The following is a 23,447-nucleotide window of genomic DNA, read 5'->3' on the forward strand; positions in this document are numbered from 1 at the left end:
ATCTATTGCTTGCAGACTAAACTCTTTAGGCTGGAACTGTGTGTGTGTGTGTGTGTGTGTGTGTGTACACAATGCAAGCTACCATAATGCAAATATTAAAATAATTTTTAAGGTACAGGCACTATATTTAAATAGTTTCACCTTTTTAGGAACATTTAGCAATCTTGAAGCTTAATTTAATCAATTTGCCTAAAGAGTTTGGCTTTCACCGAAAGTAAGTTTCCTTTAGTGTTGTCTGAAGTTAAACTACCTTAAGTGCCAGTTGCACTGTTTTGAATACTTAATTATTCTGAACCAATCTCCAAATAAAAATATTTACAATATTTTACTTCATCGGCTCTGCACTTGGTAATGCTTCAAATTTTACAAATGTGAATGTTACACAGTAAAGGTAAAATTTAGATTTGCAGTTATAGCTGGGAATAAATTCCCAGTGGCTAAATATAGTGAAGATGCACTCCCCTCCCACCTGCTAAATTACAGATTTCATTTTCTGGAATACCTGTTTAGTAATTAAAAAGTACTACCTGAAACATGACTGCAATGTAATGTTTGCTTCCTACCCCTGTAGCTAACAAATAGCTTGGTTTTAACAGTTTAGGTGCACACAAAGTACAAAGTCTTAGGCTGTGTCTACATTACCACTTTCAGCGCTAAAACTCTGGTCCTTCAGGGGTATGAAAAAACACCTCCCTGAATGACAAAAGTTTTAGCGCTGAAAAGCGCCATTATAGACAGCACTTTATCGCTGGGAGACACGCTGCTGGTGATAAAGCTACCACTGCTCGTTTTTGTTTTCTTTTGTTTTTTAATATATTGCTGGGAGAGCTCTTCCCCAGCGATAAAGCGCGTTTACGCTGCCATGTCACAGTGCTGCCGCGGCCGTGCTGTAAGTTTGCCAGTGCAGACATACCCTTAGAAGTAATATATTTTAAAACACCTAAGAACATTGTTCTTAGGGGTATTCACCACAATTGTTAAAGTATTTGTGCCAAAGGAAGCTGATGGTATGACTATGAAGGTTGTTACCTAAGTAGCAAAACCATCAAATTTACTATCCCGCCACAACCCAAACTCCAAAACCCACTGTCAGTCACCCCAATCACCACAAACCCCTAAGCTACCTTCCCTAAAATCATAAACCATCAATCTATCTAATCCGAATATCAACCCAACATGCCAACATTCAGTAAATGATTAAATTATGGAGGCATCATTAGTAGCTCCATAGTTAAGGCTGCATTTATATTTGCACTTACAGCAGAATTAAATCTTATGAGGAAAAAAAAAGCATAAAACGTGCATGCATCATTCTGCCTCAGAAGCAGAAGCCTACTGAAGCACCCCATGAGGCTTCATGTTTGGGTATTGTTCTTTGTTATAGATCCTGCCTTTGAATTTGTTTAGTTTGCTAAAACTTTAATGAGAGTTGGTTTAGTTTGACAAATTATGTCCACACTTAGTGGGTCTTAAAGCACCTCTAGGAGTCATTGCTTTTTACCTTAAAATCCCTGGCAACTCTTGAAAAACAAATCTCTGTGCAAACTGACTGACCAGAGCATTTATTCTGGATCTGAAGCAAATTTGATTTTTGCCCAGCACCTCATTCTGAACAGCTTGTATGATATGGTTTTGGTGGCGCTTGTGAAACAGCAGGAAAGCTACTAGCCTATCAGGCAAAAATCGGGGATAGCTCAGTTTACTGCACTCTGTGATTATAGTATCATATGTTGTTAGTATTTGCATTACCTAGAACCTAAACCTTCCAACTGGGATTAGAGCACCACCGTAGTAGCTGCTGTACAAATTGAGTAGGACAGTCCCTGTCCTAAAGAGCTCACAATCTAATTTAGGATGCAACAGTGGATAAAGCAAAAATATAGGTTTAGCGAGGGAAGATAAGGAAAGCAGCAATGAGAATATGCATTAACGCAGGCTGGCACATGATTTCAAGACTTGTTAAACAGTAAAGCTTTTGATACTGTCTCACATGACCTTCTCATAAACAAATTAGGGAAATGCAACCTAGATGGAGCTACTATAAGGTGGGTGCAAAACTGGTTGGAAAACCGTTCCCAGAGAATAGTTATCAGTGGTTCACAGTCATGCTGGAAGGACATGAGTGGAATCCCGCAGGGATCAGTTCTGGGTCCAGTTCTGTTCAATATCTTCATCAATGATTTAGATAATGGGCTAGAGAATACACTTAAAAAATTTGCAGATGATACCAAGCTGGGAGGGGTTGCAAGTGCTTTGGAGGATAAAATTAAAATTCAAAATGGTCTGGACATCCTGGAGAAATGGTCTGAAGTCAATAGGATGAAATTCAATAAGGACAAATGCAAAGTACTCCACTTAGAAAGGAACAGTTACACACATACAAAATGGGAAATAACTGCCTAGGAAGAAGTGCTGCAGAAAGGGATCTGAGGGTCACAGTGGACCACAAGCTAAATGAGTCAACAGTGTAACGCTGTTGCAAAAAAAGCAAACATCATTCTGGGATGTATTAGCAGGAGTGTTGTAAGCAAGACACAAGAAGTAATTCTTCCGCTTTACACCGCGTTGATTAGGCCTCAACTGGAGTACTGTGTCCAGTTCTGGGCACCACATTTCAGGAAGGATGTGGACAAATTGGAGAGAATCCAGAGAAGAGCAACAAAAATGATTAAAGGTCTAGAAAACATGACCTATGAGAGGAGATTGAAAAAACTGGGTTTGTTTAGTCTGGAAAAGAGAAGACTGAGAGGGGACATGATAACAGTTTTCAAGTATGTAAAAGGGTGTTACAAGGAGGAGGGAGAAAAATTGTTGTTCTTAACCTCTGAGGACAGGACAAAAAGCAATGGGAGGTTCAGGTTGGACATTAGGAAAAACTTCCTAACTGCAAGGGTGGTTAAGCACTGGAATAAATTGCCTAGGGAGGCTGTGAAATCTCCATCATTGGAGATTTTTAAGAGCTGGTTAGACAAACACCCCTCATGGATGGTCTAAATCAGAGGTTCTCAAACGGTGGTCCCCGGACGTTCAGGTGGTCCGCGGATAGTTCCCTCTAAGGTGCGCGCCTGGGCGGCCTCACACAAGAGAATGAAGGGCCACCCACCTAACTAGTGGAGCCGCACAGGTGTGGCTCCACTAATTAGGGGCCTGGACCCTGGAGAAGACGCACATGTAAGGTGAGGTGGTGGCCTTGGGGGGGAATAGGGAGGAGATGGGAGGGGACAGTGGGGTGAGAAGAGGGGATGGGGGTAATTTGGGATGTGCAGGGCTGCGGCGGCCAGAGAAAGAAGTGACTTTCCCCAGCTCCAGAGCTGTGGCTGTCGGGGAGAGACAGCCCTCCTTTCCAGCCTCAGCTTTGTGGCTGCTGTGGTAGGGGAGAGACCCCCCCTCCTTCACAGCTCCAGCTCGGGGGCTGTGGTAGCAGGGGAGAGAGGGCACATCCATCGCATTAGAAAGGCAAGACTACTGATATTAAAATGAGTTGTGTACTTTTATTTGTAGAACAAAAAAAGTTAATTAAGTTTTTAATCGGATGAAAAGCATCCGGGGCCCATTGATTTGAATTCATTCAGATTAGTCAGAAGATCTCTGACATGTTCTTTATTTATCCTAATTTCTATCCCTTCCCCTTTATTGTCTATGGCTACTTCATTAGTTGCCCGGTCACATATTTTTTGAGAGAAGACTGAAGCAAAAGTTGGTATAGAGGAGCTCTGCCTTCCTATCATCTTCCATTGCCAATTGACCTTCTCCATTGAGCAGCAGACCCACACCATCATTGATCTTTCTTTTTTTGTCTGACATATTTGAAGAACCTCATCCTGTTGTCTTGAACATTTCTTGCCAGCAGTAACTCATTTGTTGACTTAGCTTTCCTGATTTTGTCCCTACATGCTTGCACTATTCCCATGTAGACTTCCTTGGTGACATGCCCCTCCTATTTTGTATCCCTTTTGGTTTTTAGAGAGCTAAAAAGCTCCTTGTGCACCCACGTTGGCCTCCTGTGGCTCTTCTTATCTTTCCTCTGCATCGGAATAGCTTGATGTTGGGCCTCTAGAATTCTATCTTAAGAAATGCCAGACCCCTTCGACTCCTTTTCTTTCTAATTGGTCTTTCCATGGGAACTTGCATACTATTTCTCGGAGTTGAAATCTGCCTTTCTGAAGTCAAGTGTCCTTGTTTTTGCTGTTCTCACACCATCCTTTCCATGTAGGGTGACCAGATGTCCTGATTTCATAGGGACAGTCCCGATTTTTGGGTCTTTTTCTTATATAGGCTCCTATTACACCACACCCCACCCCCTGTCCGGATTTTTCACACTTGCTGTCTGGTTACCCTATTTCCATGGGAGCTTGAATTTTATCAGCTCATGGTCACTTCCTCCCAAATTCCCAATCACCTTCACATTCACAAGTAATTCATCCCTGTTGATCAAAACCCGATCCAAAATGGATGACCCCCTACTTGTTTCCTCAATTTTCTGAATCAGAAAACTGACCCCCACACATGCTAATAAATACATGAACTCAGAAGATGAAGTTAATGGTCTGTTTACTGAGTTCATATAAATAGCCAAACATCACACTCCAGTACCAAAGATCACTATTTATCTGAACACTTGACCACACCCTGAAATGACGCAAACTTGTTTGTTCTGAAATGCTTATCTGGATGAGATAAGGGAGACTTAAAACAACTGCTTAAATCTTTTACAAAGGCTTCAGAGAGTGCTAAACTAGTCATGGAAGTTTCACATGCATTTTAGAAGTTTTAAACCAACTACAAATCCCTCTCCCTCTCAGTTGCTCACCTTTCACTCCCATCTTGTGAAGTTACCACTTTACTAGTTCTTTAATCATAGTCTTCAAGGCAGATAAGCCCTGGATTTCTAATGCAAGATAAAGATTGGGGTGAGCTGAAAAAAATGTTCATACTTTGTTTTAGAATAAATCTACTCACAAGAGTGTTGTATGCAGCAGAAAAGTGAACAGGTATTTTGTGCTGTCTGGCTACAAATCTGGGAGTACAACTTGGTGCATACATTTGAGGTGGACAAGTTTATGGTTATGGCTGTCAGGTTATTGATATATATATAGCAGTGAGGTAGTGCAGAGGCATGTGATTGCTGTTATAAGGTGACTGAGCTTCAAATTATGGAATTATATCATAAGAGACTATTTCTACACAGATAAGAGAAAGTTGAATGGACACATTCTTAACTAGGCAGATAATCTGTCAAAATTAGTATTCTTTCATATCTTTTTATAACTTTAAATCATAAGTTACAATACATACATAATACATTCATAAAACGTAAGACAGAGCAAACACGGCAACATACAAAAGAACAAGGATTGTTTGGCTTTACCATACCTAAAAGCTTATTCCTAGACATGCCAACTTTAAATATTTATAGGCCAGTCACAAAATAGTTCAAATAAAGACTGAACTGATATGTTGGGGATTCAGTACTTAGCTGCTAGGGACAGGTGGACAACAGGATGGTGTGCTACCTTCCCAAAGCCAAGATGTGAGATGTCACTAAGATTGGATAGGCTTCTGTAGTCAACAGACAAGGATTGATTGGTGATAGTTCATATCCGCACTAATGACATTGCCTTGCAGAATATTTTACAGATAATAGATTACTTCAGGGAACTCTGAAGCATGCATCTGAAGAAGTGAGGTTTTTTACCCATGAAAGTTTATGCTCAAATAAATCTGTTAGTCTTTAAGGTGCCATGGACTACTGGTCAGAGTACTTTTAACAACAGAGATGAGCACTTATTTAGCACAAAATCGAGATGCTAAGAATAATCAAGGAGGCAAAGGACATGAAGCGAAGAAGTTAATTAATTATCTATCCACCAGTGCTATTTTGAAAAAGAAAATGGTGCATAAATGACAACATAACCACAGAGTTGCTGCAAGCCAGTGAGGAACATCTGGTAAACGTGATGCACAAGCTACTCAAGCTTTACAGACAAGAGAGATAACAGTATCTACCCATAAAAAGGAGATAAGAGCAAGTACAAGAACTACAGAGAAATCAGCTTACTGAGTGTGCCAGGAAAAGCATTCACCAAGATATTGAAGAGGAAAATGAAGAGGTACTTGGAAGAGGCACTTGCAGAGGGACAGGCGGAATTTAAACCATGAGGAAGTACAATAGGTTAGCTATTTGTGAAAAGAACATAACCAAACCTGTTACAACAACTTTATAGACTTCAAACTGCCTTTTTATAGCATTTGGCAGAAAGCGTTATGGCGAATTTTAAGAATGTAATGGCATCCTTTGGAAATTAATCAAGCTGACAGAAAACATCTAAAGAAAGTCGATGAGTGTGGTGAGAGTGACATGAAGCTGACAAAATGGTTTGGGGATGACCATAGAAGTGAGACAAGGATACACACTATTGCCAGATTTGGAAGCTGTAGCACAGACAAATGAATGGTAATGGCTGTAGCACAGACAAATGAAACAAGACAAGTCATGGTATGTGAGCGACAGTGCATAACTTTAGAGTCACAGGTGATATTGATCTCTATGGTACTGACCAAGTTGGATCTACAGAGATTACTTGACAAGGTAGACTGGAAAGGCAGAAAAGTCAGACTGAAGATCAGCATGGAGAAGACAAAAAAGATGGCAATTGGAAGGCAAGAAGAGAAGGCATTGGATAGACATGGTGAAGAATAACATCAAACAAGAAGGTTTAAAGATGAACAACACCATGAAGCAGATACAAGATAGAAAGTGGTAGAAAGACTTCATTCGGCCCCATCATTGCTGCTGAGCTGACCGATGGGATTAAACAAAAGCACCATACAGACAGCAATGTTAGGAGCCTGAGTAGCAAACAAGGAATTGTAATTGCTCATTTCTCAATATAAATTTGATCTAGTTGGTATTACTGAAACCTGGTAGGATGATTTGCACCAAGCTCTCCCAATTGATGAGATACAAGAGCTTCCCTTGGAGAACTTTGAAGTCCAAGATCTGCCTCACCAGGTATTCTTCTGACCCCTGAACCGTAACAGAGGGGGGAGATGGCTGTATCTGTCCAGGAAAGAAGTTGATGTACTTTTTCCAGCAGGGAAATAATGGAACACCGGATGCACCTTGATCTATTCGGTAGCCAAAGTTTGAAGGCCACCAGGTTAATCAGCTGGATTACCTGGAATGGGCCGAGGTATCGGTAGTCAGGTTTCCTTGAGGGCCAGGCTGTGTGTCCATGCACTGCATCGAGCCATACCTTACCACCGACTGTGATGTGAGGGGTGTCCTGCCAAAGGAGGTCAGTGTATCTTTTGTAATCCCTTTTGGCTGATTCTAGGTGGGTTTTCAATTCTTAATGGACATGGTGCAGGTGCTTACACAGGTTAGAGGCTATGTGGGAATGTGGGAAGCTGGCAATATGGACAGGTGAAAACAAGTGTGGAAGCCATAGTGGGCATAAAAAGGACTTTGGCAGATTGATCTGTGGTCAGATCGGAAGTGTCATACATGAACTCAGCAAAGCTGCACCCGCCATTCTGAGGTAGTTGATAAAGCAACTAACATACTGCTACAAAATTTGGTTCACTTGCGCCATCTGCCCATCAGTCTGCAGATGATAGGCAGAGGAAACACAGATTAACATTTCAGATCTTAAATAATTCCTAAAAAAAAAAAAAAATTAACTGAAATCCTCAGTCAAACAATGTCAGATGGTAAATCATGAAGCTTTAAGATCGTTTAATCATATCTGTCGCCTCTGTAGTAGGAATTTTCCAGCAACATATGAAATGAGACATCTTTGTGAGAAGGCTGACGATAATTAGTATGGCTGGGTGGCCCTGGAAATTCAGGAGGTCAATGAGAAAGTCCATAGAAATAGATAACCAGGACTAAGATGGAGTTGGCAAGGGAACCAAAGCACCCAGTGGTTTGGCAGGGTGTATGTGTGTGTGTGTTGGGGGGATGGGGGGAGAAAAGAGGTGGAGGAGAAAGCAAGAGGCTGTCCAAGCACATACATAAACACTTGCAATGTTCAACATTATACATCAGCATAGGTTTGGCCACCGGAAATCGAGAAATCAGTTTCAATAAATTTTCTAGTGACTGAAATGGCCTGTCAGGATGAGTCATGATATAGCTGGAGCATGGTTAGATGTGGTAGACTATAGGTGACACAGATCTGATCTTTGAACAAGAAAATCTCATTCTTGACCGAGAAGTTTGAGTCAGGGGCCAGATCTGTGATGGCTGGCCTCAATTTTACCGCAAATGGACCATGAGGCAAGGAAGACCTGAAAAGACAGCAAATCGTTGTTTGCTAGTACACTGACAAGATGACAGGACTTCAAGATTGTGGCAAGCTATGGGGGGGGGGGGGTCTATTCCCCTTGTCTAGATACTCGCTCTTGTAAGATAATATGCCAGGCTTCGCATTTCTGGTACCAGGGCAATAGGTCAGGGTAAAAATCAAATCAGGAAGGGGGAGAAAAGGGACCAACAGATCTGGTATTGATTGAGAGCATTTGCAGTTTGCAAATATTCAATGTTTTGATCCGTGAATATACCTAAACAAGAAAACGTGCGCCTTCCAAGTGATGACACGAGTCCTAAAGACAGCTTTGATGACCAGTTTGTCACAGACCTTGTAATTTTGTTTCACAGGCATCAGCTTTCAGGAGTGGAAAGCACAGAGATGGAGAACACTCAGGGACCTATTTGCTATGATAGCACTGCTCTGATCACATAATAGGAGTATCTGCTTTGACAATAAAGAGTTTAGTCAGCTCCAGGTGAATTAAGATGGGTGCTGATGTAAATGTTTCTTTCAGTTGATCAAAAGCAGATTGTTTGGACACAGGAAGCCCAAAAGCAGTGTCCTTTGGCAGCAGCTGGGTAATTGGGGTCATTACCTTTGAAAACCTCACGGATGAACCACTGGTAGAAGTCGGCAAACTACAGGAAGCACTGGACATTGCGGACCTGTCTCAGCTCTGCCCAGTCCACATCTCTCTGGGATCCATATTTATCCCACTGGACGAAGTGATATAGCCTAGAAAGCCAAATGGATGATACAAAGAGCTGTTCTTTTGGGGCAATCGGAATTGGAGCCCCAGCAGTGGATGTAAACTGACAGATAATGTTTTTTGCCAGATTCTCATTGAAGTATTCCTGTAGGGCAGTGGTTTTCAACCTTTTTTTCATTTGTGGGCCCCTAAAAAATTTCAAATGGAGGTGCAGACCCCTTTGGAAACCTTAGACATAGTCTTTGGACCCTCAGGGATCTGCAAACCACAGGTTGAAAGCCACTGCTGTAGGGCCCTGAGTTCTGGTTCCAACAAGGGATAAATTAATTCAAATGGAATTTAAGCCCACAGCTGGAGGTTGATGGGACAGCCATAATACTTACACAGGGACAGGACATCAGCTTTTTTTTTTTTTTTAATTAAACATTAGCAAAATCTCAATATTATGCAGGGATTGGTGAGCCATTATCTCCTTGAATTACAGAAGACAGTGGCCTTCTCCATGGCATTCTTCATTTTCTTGGTGCCTAGTCACCACTGCTGGCAGTAACCAGACTCACGCCATATCTCCTGCACCTTCCAGGAGATATTTGGATCATGGACTGAGAGCAAGGGGATGCAGAGCAAGACTGGGAAGAGGGGTGATTTAAATAAGTTAAATTGGAGAGTTTCTTTGTGGTCTTGGATTTTGATGAGAAAGTGTGCAATTTTGTGGGTGTTAGGACCTAAGTACAGCATGGTACCATCAATCAACTCCACTAAGTCTGGAGCAAGCTTTCTTTGTACCAAAACTTGGTTAGCCTTAATGAATTCTGCATCCACAAAATTGCTGAAGACCCCCTAATCCACAAGCACAAGCTGTGTGACGCTCACCTCAGGTATAGATGGGATGCAGACACAGAAAAAGACTTGCAGCTGGGGATGGCAACAATTCACAACTGTTAAAAATGCATGTTCGCAGAAGAGGGGTCTGTTTGGGGAAGGACATGGTCATTTCCTGGATCTGCACAGGTCTGGATTTGAGGGAGTATTTAGTGGCAAAGTGGCCTCACCCACCACAGTAGAGGCAAAGGCTGTTCAATTGCCGGTACACCATCTGCCGCTCAGTGAGGTGTCTTCGCATTGTGCCAATCTGCCCAGGTTCTGGCCCTGGGACTGCCTTTGGAGGCAGATGGGAATGGGACTGGGCTAGACTGGGACTGGACATGTACCAGACAGTCAATGGTCAAGCCATATGTATAATTCAATGTCTGAGCTCAGCACAGCGTGTGTATGGGTCAACTTAGCCCAACTCATCATTTATGTTATCGTCTAGTCCCTCGTGGAAGTGATAGACCTGTGGTGCCTTGTTCTACTCTACATCAGTGAGCAGATGTTGAAAGCAGGCAGCATACACTGAGATGGACCAATAGCCTTGTTTAAAAAACTGCAGGTGGCTTCAGCAATACAAGTATGGTTCAGTTAATCTAATGAGTGAAAAGGGACAAATGAACAGGTCAAAATGGCCAAGGATCGAACTTGCCTGTTCTAGAAGTGATACCCAATCTAAGGAGTCACCAGTAAGGCTATATCTACACAAGTACTATTGTCAGTAAAACTTTTGTTGGTCAGGGGTGTGCAAAAAACCAGCCCTAACCGACATAAGTTTCATCGACAAAAGCACTGGTGTGGACAGCACTATATTGGCTGGAGACACTCTCCCACTGACATACCTACCACCGTTCGTTGGGGGTGGTTTAATTATGCCGACAGGAGAGCTCTCTCCCGTCGGCACAGAGCGGCTACACGGGAGACCTTACAGCGGCGCAGCTACAGACCTGACAGTGGCACAGCTGTATTGCTGTAGTTGCGCCGCTGTAAGGTCTGTAGCGTAGACATAGCCTTAGTAATCTGATAAGCCTCTCTGGCAGCAGGACCTTCGGGGCTCGTTTTATGGATACTGCAGCTAGATTCACTGGAAGTACTCAGGCTGCCAGGATCTGTAAATGGACAGAGGAATTCTTCAATTGCAGCTGGGCAACTTGGCTCTGAAGGCACTGAACTAACTCCAACATCTCAGTAATAGATGTTCAAGGGGTTTCCATCTCAGCTGCCGGACTGAGCACAAAGAGGGGAATCTGCTCAAACTGTCTGAATTGCAGGGCGGATGCATGAGGCAGGAGCAGATACTGGCTCACATGGAAACAGGCAGAGAGTCTGGAGCAGAAGCAAGGCCCAGCTGGACCAAGAACAGGCAGAGGCTGGAGCAGAAGTGCAGGGGCACGGGCAGTTTGTCAGAACTACTAAGCAATGGGAGTGCTCCTGGCCAAGTAATGACTGGACACTGCTCAGCAGACTAGAGAAACTATTTCCCAAGGCAGGTATATAGGGTTCTAAGGGATCATCTGGGTTCTTGCCTGTGCATTGGCTGAACCCTGGTTGGATGGAGTGGGGCCTATCACAAGACCTGCAGGTAATTGCCTCTGATGACTCACCTCAGGCTCAGGGATGGCTTAAGCAGGCTCAGCAGTAACTCAGAGATGACTCATGACACAGCCAGAATGCTTGTAGCAGAGCTCTGGAAGAACACACCTCCACTGCCCCCCACAGCACTGAACAATAAAATTGGGGAAATAGTTGTAATGGAAAGATTGACATCCGCACTGAAGAAGCAAATGAAAAATATTTAGAAATTTGGTTTCCTTTCATCATTTACTTGGATACAGAACAATCTCCTGCTGCCAAAGTAAAGAATCCACATTTCTGAATATCAATTTAATTTTCAATAATGACTGGAAGGAGTGGCTTTTGGATCTTTGTCAAACCACAGAAGTAGATGTTAGCCTACCTGAAATAGAAAGATTGGACTATACACTGAAGATTGAAAATGCTAAAGATGCAGAACTGGAAAATAATGACACTTTGCAAATGCAGTTTGTATGATGGTTTATTTGTGGAAATGTTATGGGAAGGGGAGACCACAGAATTGGAATTTTCTGTACTGTAATTATATTAGAATTTTTATAAGAAATTTCCCCGAGATAACAAGAGATTGTCTGTGAGCGAGACTTCCCCCAGAGGCTATAGAACTACTGATAGCTCTCACTTGCTTATTACCTGCAGGTCTAAAAGCAACATAGTGAAACAGGCCATGGTGAATTGCACAGCTAGTTGAATAAAATGAACAGTTATCCCTCCTGGTTAAAAAAAAGAATACCTAGACTCTGTACACAAACCCATACATGTTGAATCGTTATCTATTCCTCTTGATACTTTGTGATCCAGCCCAAGTTTTGCTATCTTCAAATTACACCAAGTACCTGTGTTTTTTCCAGTCACCAACTTCAGCAACTCTGTGTGGCTATGAAAGACTAACAGAGATGCAGATTTAGTTAACCACATCTTCAGTATACCCAGGGAGTGGTTTTACACATCTGGTAACAAGTTGTTACTAAGTGAGAGGTTTACAGCAAGAATTGGAAGGAGGTGGGGCAGCTACTCAATTTTATCTTCCACAATCTGCAGGGGTAACAGGAGTTCAGAACAACTGTGTCACGTAAGTTAATATAAGGAATGTCCTATATAGGTAATGCAGTAGAGACGAGAAACTAATGACATCCAGTGTTACTGTGAGCAACAAGTCAAGCAATGGATTGTAGTGAAACCATTTGAAATGAAGTCAGTTAAAAAGAGGTGTTAAAACAGTTTCATAAGCAGGCATAGCATGCGTGCCCCAGCCAATTTGCATAGTTTTACAATCACTTTTGAAAAAGTTGTTTTTCCCCACCATTACTCTTTAAAAGACCTAGACATAGGAAGCTGACAATAGAGGAGTTACTGTACCTCCGGAAGCATTCTGTGTGTGGTTATTTTCATTATAGTAAATTGTAAATAAAGAAAAATATTTTTCTCTGAGCTCTGTCAACTTAGGTAAAATAATTTCAAACAAGTGTGACTTTTCATAGTGTCTCTTTAACTGAGTGCCAGTACCAGCTGCCTTGTTGTGAATAAAGCTCAATTATTTCATAATATTCTGTACTGATGTGAATGTGAAACTGTGGAACATTTTTATGGAAAGATAATCAGTTCTTTTGATTTACTTCTTTTGAGGATCACTAAAACATTTAAGCAGCAAAGAGTCCTGTGGCACCTTATAGACTAACAGACGTATTGGAGCATCCAACGAAGTGGGTATTCACCCACGAAAGCTCATGCTCCAATACGTCTGTTAGTCTATAAGGTGCCACAGGCCTCTTTGCTGCTTTTACAGATCCAGACTAACATGGCTAGCCCTCTGATATAAAACATTTAAGATATTCCTCAACTGCCACCCTTTTTATCACAAAAACTAAGGTTCAGGAGAGAAGCAGGTTCTAGGTATGCATGAAAGATCTCTACTGTCTGAACCAGAGTAGTATAATGTATGGAAAGGTGGTGTAGGCCAGGGGGGAAGGTTCATAACCAGGCACAGTCTCTTGAAGACAGTGTAAATTCACTAGACTGGAAGAATCTTGACTGAAGTTGCTGGAAGGCACTGATTGATGATGTCTAGCTACATCCTTAGTGTCTGTTTCCAAGCAGCAATAAAATAACAGATTTCGATCATCCCCAGTCACCTAAGAGATCTCATGTTCCAATTTCTCTTCAACCTCAGACTCAGCTTCTGTCTGTAGTCTTATCATCTTGCTGCCTCTGCAGCCATAGCTTCTCAAACCCCACGCTGGCTCCTGTTCCTTGCTTTCTTATCTTGGTGGAGTGCTAGGAATATTTTGTCCTTTGTCAATATCTTCCTTGAGTTATTGGAGGGCTTTGTGTTCCTCTGCTTTTTCTCCTTCAAAATACCACTGATCAGGTAAGGAAGCATCTCAGAGTGCACATCAACATCTTCCTTATTCAGTGCATGGCAGTTTATATCTGTCTTATTGGACTCTATCTGTTCTAGTGGAGGATCAGAAGAAACAAGTTAAGGTCACATTATCATTTGAACTGTGTAAGCACTGGAAGTTTGGAATGCAGCTGTGCAGCAAAGATGGGGGAGATTTAGAACAATATATCCTAAGTTTGACAAAATACCCTAAAAACTAGGAATTCTTGAAGTATATTTACCTTAAGGAATTATTTTATTCCTTATTATTTCAAGTGTCTCAGGCAAGGATAAGAATTTGTCATTTGGGTCCTTTAAATACTCCTTGTTAGATCCAACCAAATGTAGCAAGAGGGTAACGACAGGCCATTCATAGACATCATAATGATGAATATTCCACTACTGTATGTTGCTTTCCTCACTGGCTGGGAATATTGCACCCAAGAATACACACCATGCCCTTCCCCTAAACTTGTATCACTATACAGGTCAGAAACCAGGACCCTCTTACAGGCAGACTTGAAGCAGCTAGATACATTCCATATGTGCTGTCAGCTCCAAATCCTGAGAATAAAGTGCTCTGACTTTGTGCAAAACATCCAGCTCTCAGAGATCTGGCATTCCTCCAATTGCTCATTATATTCAAAAGCGACATTTGCATGCTCTTCTGCCATGTCACCAGGATGGTGAAAGAACACCTCAGCACATCATACTCTTAAACTCTCCATCAATGCAGAAAAGGGTGCATGTCCTGAACCTACCTGGCACCACCCACAGGACTGCCCCAGAGATTTGTAGATTCACAGGATTGAGCCAGATTGGGGAACTTCATTATGTGAAGTTTGGTGTGACGCCAATCAACCATGGTCAGTCTAGCTAGTACAACAATCCTCAAAAAACTACATGTGTTTGATGATGATGCTTTCCCCATCATATCATGGCATGAAAAATTTTAATTGGACACAGAAAAAGGATGCTTTCTTGTACATTATATAGTATGTTACTCTCCAAACAGTCTATAGCGGGGTGGAAACCCGCTCCTGCACAGAGGGGTTGGAAAAGCCCTGCAGAAGGCTAGTGGCTGGGAGCTGCTAAGCTGGGCTGATTGGGGAAACAGCTGCAGCTGGGCCACACCCCAATCAGGCCTCAGCTGGCTCTATATAAGAGGCTGGGAGCCAGGAGCTCAAATCTCTCTCTCTGCCTTCAGAGAGAGAAGGGCCTGGCTGCAGGGAGCTAGACAAGGTACCTGTAGTGGAGCAGGGCTGGGGAAAGGCTGAGGAGGTGGGGAGCTCCAGCCTGGATAGCCCCAGGCTGTGGCCTGGTAATAGGCCAAGGGGTAGTGGGGGTTGCAGAGTGCAGCCCAAGGCTAGGCCAAGGCAGCAGGTCCAAACCCAACCTTGCCGATGATGAGTGGCCTATACTGCAGTCTGCCCCAAAGAGTGGGGGCTAGTTGGTGACTGGCAGTGGCCTTATCCTGAGGTGAGGTGAGGTGGGGTTAGTGGGTGGGGGTTCCCCAGGGAGGGGAGACCCAGCGTGTGTGGGTATTGCCAGGGGGCAGCACCCAGAGCAAGGGGCACTGGGGACCTGGGAGGGACACGGGGCCAGTGCAGAGGACAAGTCGGATCACCGCCCTGCAGAGGGCGCTCCAGAGGCTGGTGAGCTAATTCCCTGGACAACCAGCAGGAGGCGCCGCAGGGGTGAGTCCGGACCTCATACACAGTCCCATTAAAGTCAGACGTGCTAACCAACCTGGGTATGTAGGCATCCTTCAGTCTCGAAAGACCACAGGTATGCGCCCGAGAGGTAAAGCATATACTCAGTTGGTTTTAAGACAGCTGCGAACATGGCTGAAGAAACCCACTAGAGAGAGAGAGAGCGAGAGAGAGAGAGAGAATCTCTGCCGTATGTCAAATTTAAAGGTGATGTTTCAATGTTTTGGGCTCTGCCTTCTGCGAGCTCTTTTCTCTGCTAAGCTGGACTGCTTCCTCTCATAACTCTGGAGACCTTTGTTAAGCTCTTATTTCCAAAGGCTGCGGTCTTGAGTGTGATCTTCCCATTTGTCCACATCCACGTCCATTTCTTTGAGGTCTCACTTGCACACATCCTTGAAATGCAATTTTGGGTGTCCTTTGGGTCTTTTTCCAGATCCCAATTCGCCATAGAGGATGTCCTTCGGGATGCGCCCATCAATATGAGTAAGGGTATTAAAATCTGGCAAGGTGACTGGGAAAGGAGTAGGAAAGAGAAAGCTCTCTCTTCCTTCTAGCAATCAGTTGGTGTGTGCAAGCTTCAGATGTATATGGCACCTATTGACAGACAGGGTACATCTATATAGAGTTTTGGAGCCCACGGGAATGAGCCTCTCAGCTCAGGTCAACAGACTCAGGCTAGAGGGGCTCTAAAAAGAGATATGTAGACAGAACTGAAATTGCAGCATAGCTTCAGAGCCCAAACTCCAGCCCATATTGCAACTGCATAGCTACGTAGACAGTGCTTTCTTTAGAGCACTAGTGCCAGCGTCCTCGAGCTTGAGTCTGTCGACATGGGCTGGACGGCTCACTCCCATGGGCTCCAAAACACTGTAGATATGCCCAGGGACATTATGGGAAGATTCATGAACTGCTTGGATTCAGAGCACTGGACACTGTCTCCAGGGTGCTCTCTCTAGATCTCCGCAGCTGCCACCATCTCCAGCTCCACCAATCCTACATACTGGCCTCTGGCTATAGGTTTAGCCCTCCGGCCAGTAGAGTGTGAAACTTTTACCAGATGCATACTAGTTGCGAAGCCGAACGATTGCATTGCCGAAATATTTGATGCATTGATAAAAATTAGTTCCACGGTGAACTTATTTTCATAGTATCAATTTTGTCCACCAGTTCTGATAGACCCATGGCTTTATTCTGGGGGATTCTCCCCCACCGCATTTGTGCCTGTAGAATTTAGCAATATATACAAGTTTAACTTTTCCAGGAGCTTGAATGTTTAAATGTTCTCAGTTGTATTCAGCTGCTTATCTCTGGCCCATTCCCAATGGGATTTTACTAAAATGGATGCTGGTTAAGGGCAAAAGTTTCCATTTCTACCTTTATAACAAATAATGGTAGCAGCTGTAACCTAGGATTCTAGAGCACGGTAGGCAGTATCTAGAATGAAGATATGAAGCAGACAGTGGTCTCAAGAACAATGGAGCAATTAAGATTTGTTACATCACTGCAAATTAATGCAGGGAGGGGGAAGCTTCAGAACTCACTCACCCCCAATATTTCCCAATTCCAAGTAAGTCTGCCTCTCACTCCCCAGATATACACAGTGAACCACAATAAATGCAATACATAGAAACCAAAAGGAATGCTACCTAGTATGGCAGGTTTCTCATCATCCCTGGCAGTTTACTTTCATCAACTTCTTCTGACAGTTGGCCTCAAACTCCAGGACTCCTTTCTTGCTGGTCCTCAGCAAGTACATCCTCATGAGAGTTTCTCCAGCAAACACAGATAATCAAGGCCAACTCATTGGCTGGCTTGCTCACCAAGATATAAACAAACACTTCACAGAAGCAGCAAGTGACCTGAGTGGTCCCAAAAGAATGGTTATTGTTGGAGCTCCTACTAGTCTCCTTGATCTTGCCCAGGATTGCTTGGCACTGTGCTTAGTGCCCCATTTTGTGAACAACCGAGACATCCTGCACCTTGCTACTTCAGATCCCAGGAAACCTTAGTTCAGCTTGCTACTCAAATGTTTAGACGTATGGCAAGACGCAAAGATATGGGTAGCTAGCCCAGAAGTTTAGTGATCGTGTGTGTATTGCAGCAGCAAATGCTTTGGAGAATCGACAGATAAGACTCTGTTACCACAAGTAGAACAGCACAGAGTGCCAGAGACCTTGGGAAAACATGCTCACTCTGGAACATGAGGCAAATGCATTGTGAGATGAAGTCAGAAAGACAGGCTGAATCGATACAGCTGAAACACTTGTGACTTCTAGTCCATAGTGGGAAGTGCATCAGTTCAGCCAGAACTGAGAGCAAGTGTTTCACTCAGAAGTTCCAGTTAACTGTTAAAACCAATACACTTGTAAAATGCCGAGAATGTCTGTTGTATGTGAAATAAGGTGTTGAGTAAGTTTTGCAGTCTGAATCCATTCCAAGCAATGGTTTCTTGAACCCCTTTTGTCTTGCTTTCTATGGACAAAGTTCAGAAGTGGATCATAAGACAGCCTGACCATTTTCCCCATATTCCATTTTTCCAACACACAAATTCTAATGAACACATATGAGTGAGACTTACTGTTCCCTCATTCCTAATGAATCCTTAGCAAAAAGCATTCTTACAAAATACTAAAACTAAAGTAAAGTCACTAAATCACAGTTCCAATTAAGTAAAATACTTTCACTAAAGTCTCCCCCCACCCCGCCACATAAGCTCTTGTAGAACGTACAAGTAAAAAATCTAAGTTCTAACCTAAGTCAATACTATATTTTTTCCCCTTTCATAAAGAGCTGAATGTTATTTTTAAAAGACAGGTTAACTTGTGTGACTCACAGCTGAGAAATTTCAATTTCAGCCATACTATTTCATATGCACAAAAATGGAGGGGGATAAACAAATATTTCATTATAATTTAAAAAGTTAGAGCGCAAGTTCCTTTAAACGGATATTGTTTAAAACAGCGGTTACACTTATGTTTTAAACTGCACATATACTTGTCCAAGTAAACCATTATACATCATTAAAAAAGGAGATTGACAACAAGCTACCTTGACTAGGCTGAAAAGATCACTTCTGGAACTAATGAACTGGGAGAAGAAAGAGTCCCATAAAAAGTTATAAACAAAAACAATGAATTTCTGAGCCAAACTGGAACACAAAGGAAATATGTCCAAGAATAAGGTTTCACTAGCAAATTATGAGCCTGATCTCCTTGGTAATGTAAGACCAAGTGAGACTGAAAAAGGATAAACATAATAGAAACAATGATCCACAATAACACACGAAAACTTAACCAAATTCACTTTATCATCTGCAAACATAGCAACCAAAGAAAAATCTGTCAGGATCTCCCCCCAGGCCTCAGCAAAGGTTTAATAGCACAGTGTTGCACAGTGAGGTCTCACATTACTGAGATCATAACATTTATTGAAGAACATTCACTAGGATATGAAGTATCATAAATAAAATAAAACTAGAGATATCAAAGGGTTAATTTTTAAAGTGTGTTTGCAATATTGGATACCATGTGATAGATCAATCAGTCATTAATGCAGATAAATGAAGCCATACTGTTGAAAAAAAAAAAGTCACCACTGCTACAGTCATAGACATGCCCCAAATTGCTCACACTCTGGCTATAAATTAGGCTGTCATACCACCAGTTCAACACAAGAGAAGCACCAACACACTAACCAGAAGTTAGTAAAATGCTCTCCACTTTGATAGGATCCAGTGTGATATATTTCCTCCACTCTTGCTCTGACTCTACTGACAAAGCCTAGAGAATCCTTTACACAGGGCTTATTTCTTTCAAACAGCAACTAGACCAGTGGTTCTCATCCAGGGGTACACATACCCCTCAGGGGTTACATCAACTCATCTAAATATTTGCCTAGTTTTACAACAGGCTACAGAAAAAGCACTAGACAAACTAAAATTTCACACAGCCAATGACTTGTTCATACTGCTCTATATACTATACATTGAAATGTAAGTACAGTATTTATATTCCAACTGATTTATTTTATAATTCTAGGGTAAAAATTAAAAAATAAGCCCTTTACAGTAATTGTATGACTGACACTTTTGTATTTCTAGGTCTGATTTTGTAAGCAAGTAGTTTTTAAGTGAGATGAAACTGGGGGGTACTCAAGCAAGTGACCTCTCTGGTCACTCAGGAACAGACTTCAAGGAGGCAATTTTGCAGCAGAAAAGCTTCAAAAACAGACTCCAACCAGGAACTGTTGAGCTTGAATTAAGATGCAAACTCGATACCATTCACTTGGGTTCGAATAGAGACTGGGAGTGGCTGGGTCATTACACCAATTGAATCTATTTCCCCATGTTAAAGATCCTCACACCTTCTTGTCAACTGTCTAAAATGGGCCATCTCGATTACCATGACAAAAGTTTTTTTTTCCCCTCCTGCTAACAGCTCAGCTTAATTAATGAGCCTCTTAGCCTTGGCAGGGCTACTTCCACCTTTCCACGTTCTGCAGGTGTAGATAGGCTCCTTCTCCGTGCTCCAGTCGATGCATCCGATGAAGTGGGCTGTCGCCCACGAAAGCTGATGCTCCAATCCATGTGTCCGCCTCTACGGTGCCCCAAGGACGCCTGTTCTTTTGGCTAACCGGGCTGACCCCAAGCCACTCAGGCTCGGGAAAGGTGGAGCGCCCCAGCACCAGCACCAGCCCTCCCGCTCTGCCCACAGCCCCTGCCCCACGCAGAGCTGGGAGGAGCGTCCACGTGCCCCCCCGACCCCGTCAGTCCCTCGGCTCGTCGGACCGGCCGCCCCCGGCCCCGCCCCGCCCCGCCCCCCTCACCTTCTTGAGGGCCGGCACCAGCAGCCCCCGCCACTTGGGCGCGTTCTCCTCGCTGAAGAACTCGTAGAGCAGCGGCGGCGCCTGCATCCTGCCGCCGGCGGGCTCCCGGCGCGGGGCGGGCGGGATCAGTGGGCGGCCCGGCGCGGCGGCCGCGGACAGCCGGAGGGCAGCGGCAGCACCCGCCAGCGGCAGGACTCAGCGCCGGGGGGCGGCGGCATCCCAGCACCCCCCGGGTCTCTCCTCAGGCAGGGCCCCGCGGCCGGAGAGCGCTCGGCGGGGAGGCGAGCGGCCACCCTGCCCCGCCAGCCGCACGGGCATGCCCGGCCCGGCCCCACGGAACCGCGCGGACAGGCCGGCCCGCTCGCGCTGCAGGGCGGAAGGTCACGCGCCGCCTCACATGCCCCGGAGGGGGGGGGGCGGGGTCTGCGCCGGGAGCTCGAGCGCGGGTGGAATTCTCGGGGCTTTTTCCTCGCCCTGACGGTTACTCCCGAGGGCGCGTGCGCCGTGAGGGTCGGGCGACACGCGCAGGCGCGAGGCGTATGCCCCCCCCCGCCCACTCGCCCTGCGCCAGGGCGGAAGCGCGGGTCAGCCGGAGGCGTCAGGGAGCTCAGCAGAGTGCCGAGTGCCTCGCTGGGCTGGCGGAGGAGCGCTTCCTCAGACAGCGCCCCTCACAGGTAGGGAGGGCCCACAGCACCTCCCGCGTTGGCCCAGCCCCCGCCCATGACAACCCGCTGACCCTGCTGGGGCAGGGGGAAGGGGCTGCCTCCCCTCCCCTTCTCAGTCCCTTGGAGCGGAGATGGGGTGCGGCTGCCCTAGGGGAAGGACGGCCCAGGGGTTGGGGAGACAGTGGGGGTCAGGCCCTGAACCCATCGCAGACGCCACCCTGTCCTCTCAGGCCAGTCGCAGCCCTGCTCCGTGCCTCAGTTTCCCCACCTATAGAACAGGGTCAATGGAACGGACCTTTGCAAAATCAAAGCAGGGGAGACCCCCCCCCAGTCTGGGGGTACTAGTACCCAAGGGGGGCACCCCCCCCAACCCCACATGGCCTTGGGGGGAAGGGGGGGAATTGCAGAGAGGTGCCAGCCAGCGACTCCCGCTCCACCAGGAGCAGCCAAAACCAGGACAGTGAGAGAACTTCCTACCGTTTTGATTGGATGGTCTCAGCCCAGTGCAGATTGGCTCTTTGCTCCAACCCCCATCCTCAGTCTCTTCACCACAGCTTACCCTCTTCTCCATGCCTCGCCCTTTTGCTTTCCATTTAGGTGATCCCCTCCCAAGAAAACAAATAGTGGCACAAACAGGCCGCTTGCTGCCATCCCCTTGTTTGGGGTCTGTCTAGGTTGTAAGGTTTTTGGGGCCAGGACTACCTGGTACTGTTTCTACAGCACCTAGCACAATGGGACCCCATTATTGGTGGCCCTTAGGCAGTATCATAAACAGGGTTAGTATAGGGTTACCATATTTCAGTACTGCAAAAAGAGGACACCCCACTGGGCCCCGGCCCCGGCCCCGCCCCAACTCCGCCCCTTCCCCAAAGTCCCCGTCCCAACTCCGCCCCCTTCCCTGAGCACCCCGCATTCCCCCTCCTCCCTCCCGCCCCCCAGCTGCTGCTGCTGTGCTGGGGAAGTTGCTTCGGCCCCCGCTGCAGTGGAGAGCGTCGGGAGCCAGGAAAGTTGGAGCCTGTGGAGGAGGCGGTCCCCTTACCATGCCTCCCTATTTTCCTGGACATGTCCGGCTTTTTGGAAATTCCTCCCAGACGGGGATTTCAGGACCAAAAAGCCAGACATGTCCGGGAAAATCCGGATGTATGGTAACCCTACCCCAGAGCCGCCGCCCGCTCGCCTGCCGGACCCCGCCCCAGGCCTCACACCAGAGCCACCTCCCGCCCGACCCCCCAGGCCTCACCCCAGAGCCACTCGCTCTCCACAGGGCCCATCCTCAGCCTTCTCCTGCCTCAGTGCCCCCTCTCCTGAGAGCCTGCCCTCCGCAGCTCTCCACAGCCCCCACCTTCCATAGCGCCCCCACCTCAGTCCTCCTCTTCACCTCCCTCCATAACCCCTACCCTTCATTTCCCCACCTCCTCCACAGCCCCTGCCTCATAGCCCCCTACCCTTCGCCTCCCTCAGGGGAGCCTCCACCCCGCTCCCAGCCGGACCTGGCAAGGCTGCGGCAGCTCAGGCTGCGGGAGGCGCTGCAGCACAGGCCCTTCCCAGGTGGGGGAGCTTGGGCACCCGGGAGCTGCCGCCATGCGCTGAGAAACTTTCCCCTGTGCTGGGACCCGCCCCCGGGCAGCGGCTCCGCCGGGGGGAAGGCAGCCCCGGCTGCACGGACCGCTGGCGGGGGTGCTCCTTGCACGGCCGGGACGGAGGGGGGAGACTGAGGCTGTGCCAGAGCCGCGGGGGATGCTCGGAGGAGGGAGAAGCAGCCGCGGGTCCCCCGCACCAGCAGCTGGCTGCAGAGACGCCACTGCTCCTAGCCGTGGGGCGCAGGGTTTCAGCAGAATGGGGGGGTTGCAATCTGCAGGCTGAGCGAGCTAACACCCCAAGAGGAGAGGGGGCAGTGGGTAGGGTTATCATACATCCGTATTTTCCGGACATTTTTATATATTTAAAAAATCCTCCCAGACGGCAATTAACAACTAAAAAGCCGGACATGTCCGGGGAAATACGGACGTATGGTAACCCTAGTTAATACTAATTATATTTAAAAGCTACATGTCTGTAAAATTGAGTAATAGCACTGGCCTACCTCCCTGGCATAATTGTGAAGATAAATAGTGTAGTATCTAAATCAGGGTGGATTTGATTTAAATCACTAGTCAGGAAGACCCAGTTTAATCATGGATTTTTACATAAAAGTGCATTCTTGTTGGTTATTATAACCTTAATACATATTCGTCATAACTCGGAGATAGATCAGACCCAAACTGGGTCTCTTTTATGGACTGCTGCCATTAGAGGTTTTCCCTTCTAGTTAGGGAATGGTATGGTAGATCTCAAATCAATGACAGCTACACTCTGAAAGAACTCAAGACTTCTGGAATA

The 23,447-nt window shown here is 45.6% G+C and overlaps 1 protein-coding gene across 2 annotated transcripts in view; it reads right to left on the reverse strand.

The window, feature by feature from the left end:
* The window catches only part of SOS1 (SOS Ras/Rac guanine nucleotide exchange factor 1), an 86,116-nt gene extending 65,236 nt beyond the window's left edge, over positions 1-20,880 (reverse strand). For both annotated transcript variants that reach the window (XM_054022299.1, XM_054022298.1), the window contains exon 1: positions 20,404-20,880. In XM_054022299.1, the coding sequence (XP_053878274.1) occupies positions 20,404-20,490 (87 nt within the window). In that variant the 5' untranslated portion in view covers positions 20,491-20,880. The remainder of the gene's footprint in view (positions 1-20,403) is intronic.
* Positions 20,881-23,447: the final 2,567 nt, after the last annotated feature.

The sequence above is a fragment of the Malaclemys terrapin genome, chromosome 3, assembly GCF_027887155.1.
Source record: "Malaclemys terrapin pileata isolate rMalTer1 chromosome 3, rMalTer1.hap1, whole genome shotgun sequence".
Taxonomy (NCBI): Eukaryota; Metazoa; Chordata; order Testudines; family Emydidae; genus Malaclemys; species Malaclemys terrapin.